Below are 17,458 nucleotides of genomic sequence, written 5' to 3'. Positions count from 1 at the left end.
ACAATTCTGAACACGTCTGAGTCCTATCCCTATCCAGGTTTCCTTCCTGTGGTTCGCGTAAAACATCTCAATGTCCTACCAACCACATATTCCCTCACTGGAATACCTCATGACCACACAAGGATCATAAACATGCCACAAGGGCCAGACAAATGTCCTAAACAGGACCGTCACAAAGACCAAACAAATGTCCTAAAGAGGACCGTCACAAAGACAAAGCAAATGTCCTAAAGAGGACCGTCACAAAGACCAAGCAAATGTCCTAAAGAGGACCGTCACAAAGACCATCTGTCCCGAAGGACCGTCACGAAGACCATCTGTCCCGAAGGACCGTCACAAAGATCATCTGTCCCGAAGGACCGTCACAAAGACCATCTGTCCCGAAGGACAGTCACAAAGACCATCTGTCCCAAAGGACCGTCACAAAGACCACACATCTGGCTAAACAACCCGCCACAAAGGCCACACAATGTCCCGAAAGACCGCCACTAAGGCCACACAATGACTAAAAAGTCCGCCACTAAGGCCACACAAGCCCCTCCAAGGCTCTCTCCACTTAAATGGACAAATTTTTAACTCGCATAAAACTTTCCACTTTTACCACTTTCTACTTTTGGAAACTTCTATTTCAGGAAACTTTCCTCCAAAACCCCGCCTCACGGAAATTTTGTACCCCGAGCACCACCTCATCTTGTTACTGAGTGGCACAACCAACCACCCCAAGCGACCGAGTAAACAAGAGAGATGGGCTGGAATACTCCATTCCCGCTCCAGCCATGGATTACAGATGGGACCAAGCTAGACAAATTCAAGTCGCGGCTTGCTTCTCATACCACTTCTTAAACCTTGCTTTCATCTTCGCCTCAGGCTCCCAAGTCTGCTCCTCAATACCATCACAGTCCCACAGGACTCTCATCAAATGAATCTTCTTCTTCCGAAGTTCCTTGATCCTCCTCCCGAGAACCCTTAGTGGTCTTGCCTCCAAAGTCGTGTTAGGTTGAAGATCTTCAGGAATCTTAGCCAACAACTGATCATCCTCACGGAGACACTTTCTCAACATAGAAATATGAAACACTTTGTGGAACGCGCGCATAACCTCAGGTAACTCCAGTCTATATGCCATTGGTCCAACCCGCTCAATCACTCTGAATGGACCCATAAACCTCGGACTCAAATTAGTCTCTGTCAATGACCTGTTCGGACCCCGCAACATGGCCATCTTGAGGTATACTCTGTCTCCTACCTGAAACTCAAGATCTCTTCTCTTCCTATCCGCATAACTCATCTGCTTATCCTGAGCCTCCTTCATGTTCAGCTTGAGAACCTGAATCTTTTCTGAGGTCTCCTAAACAAAACTAGCACCAAACATGCTCCTCTCCCCCACCTGAGTCCAGCATAACAGTGTACGACATGGCCTCCCATACAAAGCCTTATAAGGAGCCATCTTAATACTCGCCTGATGATTGTTGTTGTAAGCAAACTCTACCAGGTTCAAGTGATCTGCCCAATGGCCACCCCAATCCAATACACACATCCTCAGCAAATCCTCCAGCGTCTGGATCGTCCTCTCTGACTGTCCATCAGTCTGGGGATGATAAGCTGTATATGCACCTTAGTGCCCATCTCTGCCTGAAATACCTTCGAGAACACCGAAGTGAACTTAGAATCCCTATCAGACACAATGCTCGCTGGCACCCCATGCAATCTGACTATCTCTCTCACATACTTTTTAGCCAAGACCGCTGCTCCATCAGTCTTTTTAATGGCCAAAAAATGTGCTGACTTAGTCAACCGATCCACAATGACCCAAATAGCATCAAAGGTCCGTGACACTGGCAATCCTACCTCAAAATCCATAGTGATCATATCCCACTTCCACTCATGAATGGGCAGACCCTTCAGTAAACCGCCAGGAACCAGATCCTCAGCCTTCACTAGCTGACACACATCGCACCTCGCGACCCAACTAGCTACATCCTTCTTCATCCCGACCCAGTGATAATACCTCTTGAGATCACGGTACATCTTAGTCGCTCCTGGATGAAAAGAAAACTTGCTCGCATGAGCATCTCTCAGGATCTCCTGTCTCAACTCCTCATCCTTGGGCACAAAAATCCGACCGTGCACCAAGATAGTACCATTATCCGAGACCTGATACTCTGAATCCACATCCTTAGAGACATTCACCAGCCCCAAATCTTTCTCCTGAGCCAACCGCACCCTACTTAGAAGATCTGCTCTATCTACTGCTTCCAAACCCAACGGTTCCTGTGAAGCAGCACACAAGCTCAAAGCACTGATCTCACCTACCAGAGACTCCATCTCCTGCTCCTGAGCCGAAGCTATCCTCTTCCGACTCAGAGCATCTGCAACCGTGTTAGCCTTACCAGGGTGATAGGCTATCTCCAAATCATAATCTGCCACAAGCTCCATCCACCGCCTCTGCCTCAAATTCAACTCAGGCTGAGTGAATATATACTTCAGACTCTTATGATCTGTAAACACATGTACCTTTGCACCATAAAGATAAGATCTCCAAATCTTCAGGGCAAAAACTACAGCACCCATCTCCAAATCATGAGTAGGATAGTTGCCTTCATGCACCCGCAACTACCGCGAAGCGTAGGCAATCACCTTCCCATGCTGCATCAGAACATACCCCAAACAAACTCTAGATGCATCTGTATAAACCACATAGGGTTCTCCCTGCTCAGGCAAAGCCAACACTGGCGCAGTAGTCAACATCTCCTTCAGGCTTGCAAAGCCTTCCTCACACTCTTCTGACCAAACAAAAGGAACATCCTTCCCTGTCAACTTAGTCATAGGACGTGCTCTTCTCGCAAACCCCTGCACAAATCTCCTGTAGTATCCTGCCAATCCAAGAAAACTCCTGATCTCTGTGGCATTATGCGGTCTAGGCCAATCTCTGATAGCCTGAATCTTCTCTAGATCTACAGAAACCCCGTCTGCAGACACAATATGACCCAGAAAGCCCATCTGACGCTGCCAAAAACTGCACTTGCTCAACTTAGCAAACAACTTCTGCTCCCGCAGCTTCTCCATAACTGCCCTCAAATTCACTGCATGCTCCTCAGGACTCTTAGAATAAACAAGGATATCGTCGATGAAAATTATGACAGAAACATCCAGAAACTTCTGAAACACGCTGTTCATCAATCTCATAAACGCTGTTGGCGCGTTAGTCAACCCAAAGGCATCACCACAAACTCATAATGCCCGTACCTCGTCCTGAAAGCAGTCTTCCTCACATCTGCCTCATCTATCGGTATCTGATGATAACCCGACGCCAGATCTACCTTGGAGAACCAAGTAGCACCCCTCAACTGATCCAACAACTCATCAATCCTGGGAAGAGGGTACTTGTTCTTCACAGTAACCCGGTTCAAACCCCGATAATCAATACACAACCAGAAACTCCCATCCTTCTTCTTGACAAACAACACCGGCGCTCCCCACGGTGATACACTAGGACGGATAAATCCCTTACTCTACAAATCCTCTAGCTGCTTCTTCAGCTCTGCCATCTCTGCTGGAGCCATCCTGAAAGGAGCCTTGGATAATGACATCATCCCCGGTTCCAGTTCAATGGTAAAAGGATCCGACCGAGATGGTGGTAATCCCTGCAAAGACTGAAACACATCCTCAAACTCCTCCACTATCGGAATACCGCTAACCGTAGACTTCCCCACTGACTCTGGCAAAGATATAGTAACCAAATAAGCCTCACAGCCCTTCTCGATCATCTTCCCAGCCTGAATGGTCGAGATCACGAGACTCCCCAAAGTCGGTCTAATACCCTGAAACACCAACTTCTCTCCTGGACGCTCAAACTCCACTCTACCCCGATGGCAATCCAAATGCACCCTATGCCGATGCAACTAATCCATCCCGAGAATAACATCATATAACTCCACTGGACTGATAAGCAAATCTTCTGGCCATGACTCTCCTGCGATCTGAATATCAATTCCTCTAGCTCGTCCAATCACTCTCAGAAACTCACCTCCCGCAACTCTGACAACTCATGAACGCTCTCCGGGATCCCCGCTGATCCCCGCACACTCTGCACACTCCGGAGTAATGAAGCTATGAGAAGCTCCAGAATCAAACATAACATGGGACTTAAACCCGCCCACCAACAAGGTCCCTGCACAAACCTCATGTGTTGAGAACCTAACACTTTATCACAGGAAACATATACAATCTGAACCTACTAAAATTCACAAAGTTTAAGTACCAAAAAATATACATGTGATCGCCCCGGCACTGGTTCCACCATTCTCTGCTATCGTGTAAACCCGTGGCGCCTGCTCAATCCGTGCCACCTGCTGACCTCCAAGCTGCACCAGCTGCAACGCTGCCACTACTGCCAGCTGCAACTTGGGACAAAAAGGCCTGATGTGCCATGTCTCCCAACAATGATAACATACCCGAGGCTCTGCCGCCGGAGCACTCCTCTTGGGACAACTAGCAACATTGTGATCCTTGCTCCCACAACTGAAGCAACTCGCACCACTCGGCCTCTGTGTAGCATCCCACCTCTTCTTGGTTCCCTGTGCAGGCCTACCGCCCCTGCTAGAACCACTCTGCTGCTGAGCCTTACTAGGATGAACTGCTGGAGCTACCGCCACTGACTGTGCCCGGATATCCTCCTCAATCTCTGCTGCAGTCTTAACCAGCTCTGCACGCGTAGCATAACTCCGCCCTCTACAGTGAACTCTCAAATCATCACGTAGAGCCCTCAAAAACCTCCTGATCTGAGCCTCCTCAGACTCCAAAGCCCGACCCCCATAACAAAGAAGTCGACTGAACTCCAAGTCCAGCTCCCGCACTGACCGTGTCCCCTAAGACAACTGAAGGAACTGCACCTCCAACTGATCCAATGCCTCTCTAGGAAAATACTTGCGGTTGAACTCCAAGACGAAGTCAGCCCAAGTCATCTCCCGCTGTACTCTCCTAGCAGCCACTGATCTCCACCACAACTCAGCATCACCACTCAAATAGTAGACCCCTATGTCTACCCAAAACTCCTCAGGACATCTCAGAGTATGGAAGTTACGTTCCACACTCGTCCTCCACGCATCCGCAACAGTAGGATCTGTACCACCCGAAAACCTCTCAGTGAAAAGACCCTTCATCTCCTTGAGCATAGACAAATAACGTCCATGTGCTCCCACATCCGCAACCACTGGCTGCCGCTCCTCCGCCACCACTGGTGGCACTACCTGAGCCTGAGCCGGTACCACTAGTGGTAACCGCGCTAACACCTGTGCTAGCATAGCCAAAACGTCAGTACCAAGGACTCCACCCGCTGGGACTCTCACACCCGGGATCCTAGCATCATCGGCCATTGGAGCATCAACACCGCCCCCTCCTGCCACACTCACGGAATCCCCCGGAACATCCTGCGACTCGCCAACACCCTCAGCTGTCACACTCTGCTCTTCGGTCTCACTAACCACTGGGACTCTGCCCCTACCACGACCAATTCCACGTCCACGAACACGTCCGCGTCCACGACCACGACCAGCCACAGCATCACCTCTAACCATCTGCACTACCATGAACAGAAGGCTAAGAAAACAAAATCTATTATAACACAGAAACATAAACTCACCGTGGAATCACACAGTCGGCTCGAAGAGGATGTTCTAGGACTCCATGCCACACACAATTGACTAACTCACATAATCAATCAAGACATGCAATCCCAAACATCACAACAGAAACCTAGTGAACCCAAACCTAGAACCGTAAGGGCTCTGATACCAAAATGAAACGACCAACTTTTTTTTTTTAAATAATAATATAATATAATAAATAAACTACAACTAGTGGTCCAATATCCACTAGCCACCTAACCACAATCACAACCAACAGCGGAATAACCAATACCAATCAATATCCAAAATAATAATCCAATAATGACCAGTAATCGTAACATCAACAATATCCAATAATCAATAACAGGAAACATAGAACCAGCAACCTAGCAATGTTCTAATGACCCAACTCTAGCAACCTAGCAAAGCCAGACAACATCAAACCGAGTCCTTAGAACATCCTCCTCTTCATTGCCTTGATTCCACGATCATACTTTGCCTTTACCTGCACCACAAACACATATTGCAATGCATGAGTATTTTATAAACACTCAGTAAGGCAATCCGCCCATCTACTGGGCTATACACACAAGCAATAGAGTCATCTCTAACCATCAAACAACAATCAACAATCAACAATAACAAACCAGGACACTGCATCGACCGACGCCACATGGGGATGCATCGACCGACGCTGAAGCTGCATCGACCGACACCCAATCCACATCGACCGACGCATGCTCGACTTCACACGAAAACCCTAGAGTTTTACGCGCCGTCCTCGCACTTGCATCGACCGACGCTAGATATGCATCAACCGACGCAATGTCGAGCATCGTGTTTTCCCGAAGCTTCTCGCCGGATCTTCGTTCCTACAACCACAAAACTCGATCCCAAGCCACAAGAAAGCTTCCTAACGTCCATAGCAACGGTCTAACAAGTCTAACATCACACAACAAGCAGATTAAAGAGTTCTCTAGCTTAGATAAGCCATGGTCCTGCACTTACCTCTGCCAAGACGAATATGAACCTAACACAAGAAGAAAACGCTCCTAGGAAGCTCCTACAACGTTCTAAGCCTCAGATCTCAGCAAGAAACGCCACAAATCACCCAAAATCTCCAAAACTTCTCAAGAACTTTTTCTCTCTTTCGTTCTCTCTCAAAAACGGTCACAACACCACGAATGAGACAAAAATCGTGTTAAGGGTTTTCCTTCACCCAAAACGCAGCGTTTGACTTAAGTCAAAACGCAAGAACTTGACCTTGCATCGACCGATGCAACGTCTGCATCGACCGATGCAACTCCCAAACCGAGATTTTGGTTCATGGATGTTACATTAGGAATCCTAAACCGACTACGAATAAGAGAAGGTGGCCGGTGGGCCTTGTGGACTTGGACATGTATGTGGGCCGGTTATGGAGATCGATGATTTACAACAACTTCATGTATAAGACAAAAATAAAATTAAATAAAAAAATTTATTAATCAAATCTACATACATTTATATCGACAATATAATATAGGATATATTTCCATGTGGATAAATCTGGTTTCTAATATTTACATTAAGAAAAAAAAATTGATTGCTTGTTTAGTAAATTTATTTAAGAAGAGTTTAATTTGAGTTTTATGTGATGCTAATGGTAGCGAGAGAGAATATATTAGAATAGAGTAAAGAAAAAAGGACAAAAGAATGTTTTACGGTGGGCGCTGGCGACGAATAACTTAGGTTATGTTGTCGAAACTATGAGGTTGAATCGATTGCACGTATAACGTATTTATAGAAAAACAAAATGGAAAACAATAGTGTTATGCCTTATGGTAACAACTTTTAGGATAAAAATGGCTAGCTACATGAAGTAGAAGAAAAAACATAGTCACACATACCAAATATATTATTGTATACTCAACTACGTAAAGTATATGTGTTACATGGCCACATGCATGAACTATATGACGTTATGTAGTTAACACCATAGACATACAATTCGGTATACCGGTCAACTGACTCCGGCGAAGACCGACGTTGACTCCGGCGTTGACTAAAAAATGTATTAAATTCTTTTTTTCCTATTAAATATCAAAAATAAGAAATGTTATATATAAACAATTTTGGTTTTTATGATTAAAAACATATTCAATTCAATATCTAAATATTTTTATATATCTCTAATGTATTCATTCTTATAATTAGTTAATTTTTATTTTTAAAGCTAAACTAATGATTAAATAAAAATCAAGATACCTATATATATATATATATATATATATATATATATATAAATCTTTGATAATCAGATTATTTAAATACTAAAAAATCAAAAAAAAATCAAATTCAACTACTTCTTTAGAAAAATAATATGCAAAAGATTGAGTATATGACTCTGTACTCTAAAATTTGCATGGTAAATGTTGTATAAAATTTTAGATTATTTTACAATAAAATTTACATTCTCTTAATAACATGTAAACCAAAAATTCATTTTAGCAAAACAATATATTTGATTTGAGGGTATGTTTGTAAAAGTGTATAGAATAAGAGTATTTTTAAAAATACGTTTATATTACATCTTGAAAATAATTATCAATAATTTTTATTTAACTATTAGTTTAGCTTTAAAAATAAAAATTAACTAATTATAAGAATAAATACATTAGAGATATATAAAAATATTTTGATATTGAATTGAATATGCTTTTAAATCATGAAACCCCAAAAATGTTTATATATAATATTTCTTATATATGATTTTTAATAGGAAAAAAAAAATAATACATTTTTTTGGTCAACACTGGAGTCAACGTTGGTCTTCGCCGGAGTCAACGTCGGTTTTTGCCGGAATCAGTCGACCAGTGAACCGGATTGTATGTCTATGGTGTTGATCACATGACGTCATATAGTTCATGCATGTGGCCATGTAATACATATACTTCGTGTAGTTGAAGATACAATTGTATACTTGGTATGTGTGACCATGTCTTCTATTCTGCTTCGTGTAGCTAACCATCTTTTTCCCAACTTTTAATGTACATCTTCTTTGTATTGACCACTTATTCAATTCTAATTGGTCACTAAAGATAAAGTATAATAATCCATCATGACTTCTAAACGTTTTAAAGGTTTAATTAGGTTATCATTACCAATCAAAAATCAAATATAGATAATGTTGTTCAATATAAAACCTAAGAGTTATTATGAAATGCGTGATATAAATACCATCTTTTACTATATGATTATGACCCATATATTTCCTCTTGTTGGTGGGTGGCTCATATATACTACTAGGTAAAGTCCAACACGTTGCGTGAGTTATATTAATATAGTAGTATATATATATATATATATATATTACAATATAGTTATTTATTTTCAATTTTGTATCAATGGTACTTGGTTTTATTTTTCCAAATATAAGATACTTACAAATATTTTTTAAATTATGTAAAATCCGTAAACTTTTTTTTATTTAATTAAAAGTGTATGGATATTTGTTTCATTTTATTTTAGTGTAAGTGTTTGAGATATTTCTTAAGGGAGAACACCTCGGTAGACGCTAATTGAAATATTGATTTTTTTTTTTTTTGAAATTACCTTTGTTTCCCTCTTTTCTGTAATATGGATTATTTGTGATAGGTGTGGTTATCTTATGTTTTTGTTGTTTTTTTGTGTGTATATTTATATGGTGTTTTCCCGTTTGTTTGAGTTTTTTTTTTTTTTGGGAATTTATGTGGTTTTTAGTTAAGGAACTCTGTATTTTTTTTTTTGTAGAATACTATATTTGTGTAAATAAAGATTTTGTGTATATTCAGTTTGATTGTGGTCATATAGTTGTTTGTAATTACTGGGCATCTAATTGTGTCTGTTTTGATTTAGTTGTTTACTTGCGATTCAATATGTTTGTTTGTTTTTTTGTGGTTTTTGATATCAAATTTAAATTGACAATCAGAGGATTTTTTAAAAAAAAAAAATGGAAGTGACAATCTATTGTTTATTACAGGTCGTGTATTGTTGGTTTTATGAATATTGTTAATTATTCTTCCAGCCTTTTTATTTATTACAGGTTGTAATCTATTGTTTATTACAGCCCGTCTGTTTGAGTTTTTTTTTATGTGGGGATTTATGTAGTTTTTATGTAAGGAACTCTGTATTTTTTTTATTTTTGTAGAATATTATATTTGTGTAAATAAAAATTTTGTGTATATTCAGTTTGATTGTGGTCATATAATTGTTTGTAATTATTGGGCATTTAATTGTGTCTGTTTTGATTTAGTGATTTACTTGCGATCCTCTGTATACTCAATGTGTTTGTATTTTTTGAGGTTTTTAATTTCAAATTTAAATTGACAATCAAGAGTTTTTTTTTTTCTATTTCTTGATAAATGCCTTTTTCTGTTTTGGGCAACCTCTTTCACGTAAGTGTTATACAGAGCCGATAGAAATAGAAAGAACGCTTTATAGAAGACACAAAAATTTTTGGCCCATTAACCATTTACGGTCCATACCCCAATTGGCTTACACATGAGATAAAAAAATTAAAAATAAAATGAAAGATTCAGTAATGCCATGTGGCAAATAGATATAGCTTTTTAGAGGGTGTAAGCCTACTTATTATTAGATACGCTTAAAGGATTTTTTTTTTCTTCTTTTTCTAACTCTTTTTGTCAGTCTCTTTGTAAGTGGGAAATCAATCCTGCGAGTGAAACAATAGTTTTTTAACAATATAATCGATGGTAAACACTTGTTTCATAAATCTATCTATATATATAAAGTTATCTTTCCTCACTCCTCATGCTGCCACATCAGCAACTCATTCTTTTTATTTGGGCCTAATCTTAAACACTAATCCACTATGTAGCTTCTTATAACACTTTAAAAACCCATATTAAACCCAAATGTTTTAAATAAATGAACATTTTAAAATAGTAAAAATAATACTATTAATTTATTTTAGTAATAATATTATTATGCAAATTTTTACCAAAAATGATCATATTCCAAAATTTAAAATGGGTTAATAAGTTTTAGAATATAAGTAAGATTTTAATGCATGGTGGAGTAAAAAAACAATTTATGTAATTGTATTTATATAATTCTAAACATAAAAATAAAATTAAAGTGAAACATTAGTTTCTAAGGAACAATTTCACTTATAGAAAAATAAAAGATTAATTACTCAACTCAACTTAAAATTTTTGATCTAAAACGAAGACATAGTAAGGGTCAAAAAAAAATTTTGGAAAAAACTATGAAAAAGAATCTTGAAAATTAATCCATCTTAAAAAACACAAAATCAATGGTCACAAAATATAGAAAAAATGATGTGTAAGTAGTTACAAAAAAGTGACATGTATAGCATATCTCATAATGCATATTATCAACCGGAGCTACAATTCTATAACATGATAAAAAATATATATATATATATATATATATATATATATATATAAAACAGGCTGGAGATTTTATCAATTTATGATCAAATGCTTTCAACCAAAAACTTTGCCAGAAATAACGTATTAATAAAGTACACCATGTTTTTTTTAGAAGACAAAGCTGAGGTTGCATCACAAAATTAACATCTGAAAATAACATTTAACTTGGATTAGTGAACGAATGTCGGGTTTAATCATTTCACCATTTAAGCATTCTTGACTTGGTCGGAAATTCTATTATGGCAGGTGATGCACTTGAATAACTCTGTTGTAGCGACATAACATTAAAAATGTTCATGAAATTTTGTATATTTACATTTAATGATATGTTTAAATGATCTCTATAATTAGGTCAATGATCGACCTTTGGCATTAGAAATTTTAAAATGATGTTTTCATTGGATATAAATATGGAATGTACTCTTTGAAAGAGATTCTTAAGTCATTTTTTGTTACTACATGATATATTATTGATTTACCAGAAAAACATTATTGCAACACTAGACAATATATATATATATTATATATAGATTAGTAAAATAAATATGACTTTTATTTGGATTTATCTTTTAAACTTCAAATGATTAATTATATTTATATTTAATGATTCTTATTACTAAAAATATTTAAACTAAAATCCCTCGCAAATAAATATAACAAATAAACATTATCTTCAATAATATATATGTCATATGTTACTTAGTAAAGTAAGTTTAGTGTCTATATACATTTATACTCAAAAGTTTCAATAAATATATTTGAGCTCAAGAATTTATATTGATAAAAAAATATAATAATCCTTTTGTAAGAATATATGAGCATACATATTTTGCGCATGGGGAATTATCAAAAGCACATTTGTTTAATCAAGTCTTCCATTTAAACGAGAAGATAATATCCAAAACCATCCAAGTTGTTTTTTTTTTTCTTTGTTGGTAAATTATACTTCGGCGAGGAACACTTTAACTTGGCTATATAATCAATCAACAATTACAAAATTCAGTCCAAAACAGTAAAAACTCACTCATATAACAGCTCTCTCGCTCTGGTTGAGCTTCCGTGTCTCTATCCATTTGGAACTCTTCAAGATGTCTCTCACTATACCATTTTTGCTCAATCCAGTGAAATCCAAAATTTAGGATCAAAAGAACCAAAATGAACTTCTTCCAAAACTAAAGGAGAAGAAGCAATCCATGGCTGTGCCCGGGATATACAGAATGGCAACAAGGGTCACGACTGAGCGAGCCACGCATTAGAGAAGCTTGCTTGTCCTTCTTTTCGACGGTCCTCCTGGGAACATCTTCATAATCCATCCTAAAACCCTTTCGACCACCTTAAAAGAGAGATGTCATTAGTCTGTAGTCTCTCAGATTGAAGTTTAAAACTCTGAACACACAGAGATAGAGATAGAGAGTACCTCATCGCCTTCATCTGCAATCGGTGTTCTCTCTTGAACAACATGAGAATCCGGCTGCAGCTTCTCAGGTGAAACATTGTCTATGGCCATCTTCTGCGCTGTTAGAAGCTCTAACCTTTTGGTCTGCGCTTCAAGTTTTCTGGATAACTCTTTGTTCAGTTCCTAGGTTAAGAAACATGAGAAATATTTTTAATGACTTGGGGATCCAGGATAACACACACAAACAGCAAAATGCAACTTACAAAAGACCCAAAGAAAATAAGGAGTACAGAGACCAGCATGAATAAAAAGCGTAAGAAGAAGAAATCTATACCATATAGAAAGCCTAGTCAGAGAAGTTATGCAAGATGTTATGGTGACAGAAAACTCTTACTGAAGTCAAAGAAGACATGTTTTTAGCCCCATGAATTAATGTTAATGTACCTGCACCTGCGCACTTCGAGATAACTCAGATGACAGTGCTTGCACCAGTTCTTCCTTCTCAATTGCCAACTGCAACAGAAGAAACAAAATAATCATCACGTCATTATCTAGATTGAGAAAATGATAGCACCTTGAGAATTAAAAGTATTTAGTGTCACAGCTAAAGAAAACTTTTAAAATAAAGAAGAAAACATCAAATAAATAATCCATAAAACTACCTCAGCAATCAGCGTATTAATGTTATGAATCACTCTCATCTGATCAGCTGGGACGCTCAATGAAAAACCTTCAAGAGTTAATTGTCGAGTTTCAGGAACGATAGCTGTATTCGATGAATCCCTTTCAAGCATAGTAGTGGAATCTGTTTCCTGGTTGGAAATCTCTGGCGTAGTATCTGAGAGTGCTGCAGCAAGAAGCCAAAGAGTCATGGGACTGGTGAGAAGTCAAAGATTAAACTTGAACCCGAAGTGCAAATATATGAATTAAGACTTCCAAAATACGCTTCAAATTTCTTAAATAGTGTCCAAAGTCCATTACCTAGACCTTCGGTAGAGGTTGACGCATTTTTTCGGCTAGTTGAGCTTTTACTCAGATCAGTGGATTTTCCACCAGTAGAAGCTTTCTGCACCATAGTCTGTAGGACCTTCTTCTCTGAAACAGTAGACGCAGAATATAAGATATATATACAGATTCAATCACATTACTTTTTAGAGGAAATAGATTTCAATGTGAATACCTTCTTGAAGAGCTTTAATAGTAGATTGTAAATCTTGACGATCTTTCTCTAGGCTCTGTAATTTTTTCCTATAAAAGTTGACAAGTAATTATAGGAAAGATAAAATAGATCCCAGAAAGTCATCAAAGTTACAGACTGAATCCTTGGTTCTTTTTGGATTAAACATCATGTAAAAAGAAGACACGGATAGGTATATATATAACAATACAGTAAAGAGCATACGTGGAAGATAACATTTCTGCTTGTGCATTCTCCAGTTCCCTCTCCAGCTTTAACTCATTAGATCTGAGTCTGAGAGCCTAATATATTTGTTCCAAGAAAACTTTAAGTTAAACAGATGTTAAACAGATGTATATATAAGCATCTGAAGGTAGAGGAAACAGATATCTTACAGCTGAAATATCCAAAAACTAAAATAAACATGTCCTTTTACACAATTTCAGCTAAGTGAGCCAAAAATGTTGGTTCTTTCTAAAAATGTAAGGTGATTGTAAGAAATAACAACCAAAGTCAAATACCTTATCTTCCAAACTGATGACTTCAGAAGCCAGTATTTGGGAACGCTCATCAGCAGCATTACATTCTAGCTGTGCATTAGCATACTCATTCCGGACAGACTCAAGTTCCCCCTGGACGGAAGTAATGTTAACTCAAGTAACAGCTTTTTAAGAAATCTAGACAGTAGCTCCAGTGGATGAATGAACATGGCATACAAATACTCATCGATAATCATACTCAAAATTTTGAGTGTCGTAAGTAAATATCAAAGCAATTTGACAGCATACGAATGTAGCAAATGCACTATCATGTTCTATTAAAGTATACAGTTCGAGCATATACAACTGGAATTTGAGAGTGTAGATATAGTTAATACTAACCATTTGGGCTTGGATCTGTTCATATAGCCTCTCCATGTCATCTTTTAGTTGGTTGACAAGACCTCTCTGTGTGAGATAAAAGCGAGAACAAGTATTACATATAACATTGGGACGATCTGGTAGTATTATAAAGGTCAATAAACCATGTCTTATAAACAATATATATAACATCATGCACTCTCAAGAGTAGAGAAACCTAGTAAATGTCATCAAGAGAATGACGCTTTAACAAGAGACTCAAATCACATCCATTTTACATCATGAATAAGGACCCCCATACCACATGACAGTATACTCTGGCGAACAATTGGACAGTATCCAACTAGGATGTCACAAGGTTGGACAGTACCTGCTGGTTATAAGTGTCTGTCATCGAAGAATTTTCTGATGCTAAGGATTCTGCCAGCGCACGTGAGGCATCAAGATCCCTTTGCAGTGAAAATTTTTCTTGTGTTAAATCCTCAATATGCTACAAATGAGAAATCGAAACCGTGGCTCAGAAAATTCACAGGACAAAGGATGTACGAAGTGAAACAGTGAAAGGTAACATCCTTATAATCAAGAACCAATGCAAGACAAAGAAAGAAGATTATTATCCACCAGAAAGAGGCATCAACTCAAAATCTTTGACAATTTGGTTGTCTTCATATAACATCAGATCAATTCCCCCACCTAATCCTCTTATATGAAAAGACTATACTAAGTAGCATAATGACAATACACTGACAAATAATATATGGTGAAAGAAATAAGTATCTAACCTGTTCCAGAGCAGTAAAATCATCATTTTGTTTTGGCATGGAGAAATCAGTAAAACCTGGCATTACTCCATTGGCAGCAGGATACAAAGAACTCCGGAACTTTTCAAATGGATTAGGAGAATCATATGCTCCACTTGTCAAAGATGGCCCATTACTGTCTCTGTTCCCTGATATATATTGAAGCGAAGATGGCCCAAAACCATCACTGCCAGTTAGTTGGGAACCACTGGATGTAACCAAATCTGCTTCAATCTCAGGGTGTTGATATTGAGTTTGAGTCTCTGGAGCTCTTGAAATATTGAGGGAATCAAGGAAAGACGGACGAGATCTCTTCACAGATGCTTCACTTTTAGCTGAGTTAAATGGTGAAGAGCTTGTGATATTTACACTGTAATCTGAAGATTCAGAAGGTCGAGATGATGTGTCTGGAGAACTAAACAAATAACTGCTAGACAAAGTTGGCTTCTGCACAATGCTACCTCCTCCTAGTTCACCACTTCCCTGATGGTCTTTGGCAACTTCGTGAAAAGACCCTACCATCCTGGTAGTAGGTTGTAAAGAGTCTAGCAACAAAAAACGTAAATATTAATTAGGGTTGTTCCCTCTAAAGGAACTGAAAAAAAAAAAATAAGAAGATGTAGGACAAAAGACACTACTTCATCAATCTCATATGATAGCCATGTACCTTTTCTTGGTGTGATTAATCCACCGCCATGAATGAAACCGTCCATTTGCATCGAGGTTGATAGCAGAGTGCTTCCAGAAAAAGGAGATGAGCCTTTAACAACACCATCACTTTCTCTTAGAGTAGAAGCACGATTAAAACTTCCACTCGATTGCTTGTCTATATTGCTATAAGGTACAACGTCAGGCCTATTATTCACTGTTAAGTCCTTTGTGGAACCAATCAACTCTAAGCTATTAGAAAAATCAACTTTTCCCACTGATTCCTCCTGACCATCATCTTGATTACTTGCATCATTCGGTGTTGCTATATTCGAAAATGATAAATTATGTACATGGGTTTCATTAGAGGAAACTTGAGTGAGAGGTCCATTAGGCAGAGATGCAAGAGGTCCATCTGAATCTGAGACACTTTGCTGGCTATTATCAACAGGCTGCTGTGTGGTACTAGTACTCTGTGATGCCTTTTTTGCTGCTTTTTGTTTCCGAAACTGCTCAAGCTGCAATCCACAACAACAGGCAAATTTAGGCATTCATCTCAAAAACAAAAACAAAAACAAAAAAAACTCAATTTTTGATTGCATGCGTAGATACATCAATCTCAATTCCAACGGATTATAATGAAACGGAGACTAATGATCAGATAAACCCAGAAGAAGAAAGATCAATTGACTCAGTACCGACAAATTTTAAGGGGCAAATTCAAAGTAACGATAGAATCAAACAATGATGATGATCTGACCTTACGGCGTCCAGCTTCAGCGATATCTTGCCTACGAGAATTAGCTGATGCCATTGGAGAAATCTCTCGCAGTTTTCCCCACCAACTAATTCAAATCACTGTTTTTTTAATCACCATTGATTGAATCCATTAAGCCCAAGCCATATTCATTCCCAATAAAAAATCGCACGTTATTATGATTAATTATTGTGAAGGAACTCTAAAACCAAAGAGCCCCTCCAGATCCTAACGCATAGATCGAGATGAAATTTTTTGGGGTGGGAGATCTCGAACAAAACAAAATTTAAAAAAAAATCTCTGGAATTGTCAAACAAAAGGAAACAAAATTAGGGTTTTCGATCTGAAGAAGGAGACGAGGAGGAGAACGAACCCTTTGTTCGTGAGAGACAGACAGAGAGAGAGAGAGAGAGTTATTATTAATTAAAATTTTTAGGTACCTTTGTTCTTCAGATCTCTCTGTTTTTTTCTGAAAAATAATTTACATCTGTGATTTTCATGGGCAAAATTACCTAAAATCGAACCGAACCAAACCAATCCGTAACTAAGTGGTTCGGTTTGAATTCGATTACAAAACAACTGAGGAATAAGTTTGGTTCAGTTCTACAAAACCGGTTGGTTATTTTAGTTTTTTTTTTTTTTAATACTGTATTGAATTGGAGATAATTATTTGGTTAGCTATTTGTTTTATCTTTTATATAATAAAACGGAAGTACACAATTTTTTTTTATAGACTATATAATTTTTATAAGTTGGTTACA

At 38.1% G+C, this 17,458-nt stretch overlaps 1 protein-coding gene across 2 annotated transcripts; it reads right to left on the bottom strand.

Annotated features, from left to right (window-relative positions):
* Window positions 1-11,916: 11,916 nt before the first annotated feature.
* LOC104746950 (protein BLISTER) lies at window positions 11,917-17,188 on the bottom strand. Of its 2 annotated transcripts, none has more exons than XM_010468504.3 (13): window positions 16,701-17,188; window positions 15,960-16,458; window positions 15,275-15,837; window positions 14,863-14,982; window positions 14,514-14,579; window positions 14,154-14,264; window positions 13,858-13,934; window positions 13,636-13,703; window positions 13,437-13,550; window positions 13,118-13,302; window positions 12,900-12,968; window positions 12,477-12,638; window positions 11,917-12,392 (listed from the first exon to the last, which is right to left on the bottom strand). In XM_010468504.3, the coding sequence occupies exons 1-13, from the start codon at window positions 16,752-16,754 to the stop codon at window positions 12,312-12,314; spliced, it is 2,169 nt and encodes a 722-aa protein (XP_010466806.1). In that variant the 5' UTR covers window positions 16,755-17,188; the 3' UTR covers window positions 11,917-12,311. The 2 variants fall into 2 exon arrangements, with proteins under 2 accessions (XP_010466806.1, XP_010466807.1); XM_010468505.3 differs by having other exon boundaries at window positions 13,118-13,293; window positions 16,701-17,168.
* Window positions 17,189-17,458: the final 270 nt, after the last annotated feature.

This window comes from Camelina sativa, chromosome 15 (assembly GCF_030686135.1).
Source record: "Camelina sativa cultivar CO46 ecotype springtype chromosome 15, ASM3068613v1".
NCBI lineage: Eukaryota > Viridiplantae > Streptophyta > Magnoliopsida > Brassicales > Brassicaceae > Camelina > Camelina sativa.
Note: the sequence above shows the minus strand (reverse complement) of the source record. Positions and strands in the feature narration are given on the sequence as shown.

What these genes read in the sequence shown, in the direction of transcription:
- LOC104746950 (XM_010468504.3), bottom strand. Translation starts at nt 16,754, where the DNA reads ATGGCATCAGCTAATTCTCGTAGGCAAGATATCGCTGAAGCTGGACGC. An exon ending in TATTAAAGCTCTTCAAGAAG is followed by an intron (nt 13,551 to 13,635) that starts GTATTCACATTG and finishes CTACTGTTTCAG; the next exon opens with AGAAGAAGGTCCTACAGACT. An exon ending in TTAATACGCTGATTGCTGAG is followed by an intron (nt 12,969 to 13,117) that starts GTAGTTTTATGG and finishes CTTCTGTTGCAG; the next exon opens with TTGGCAATTGAGAAGGAAGA.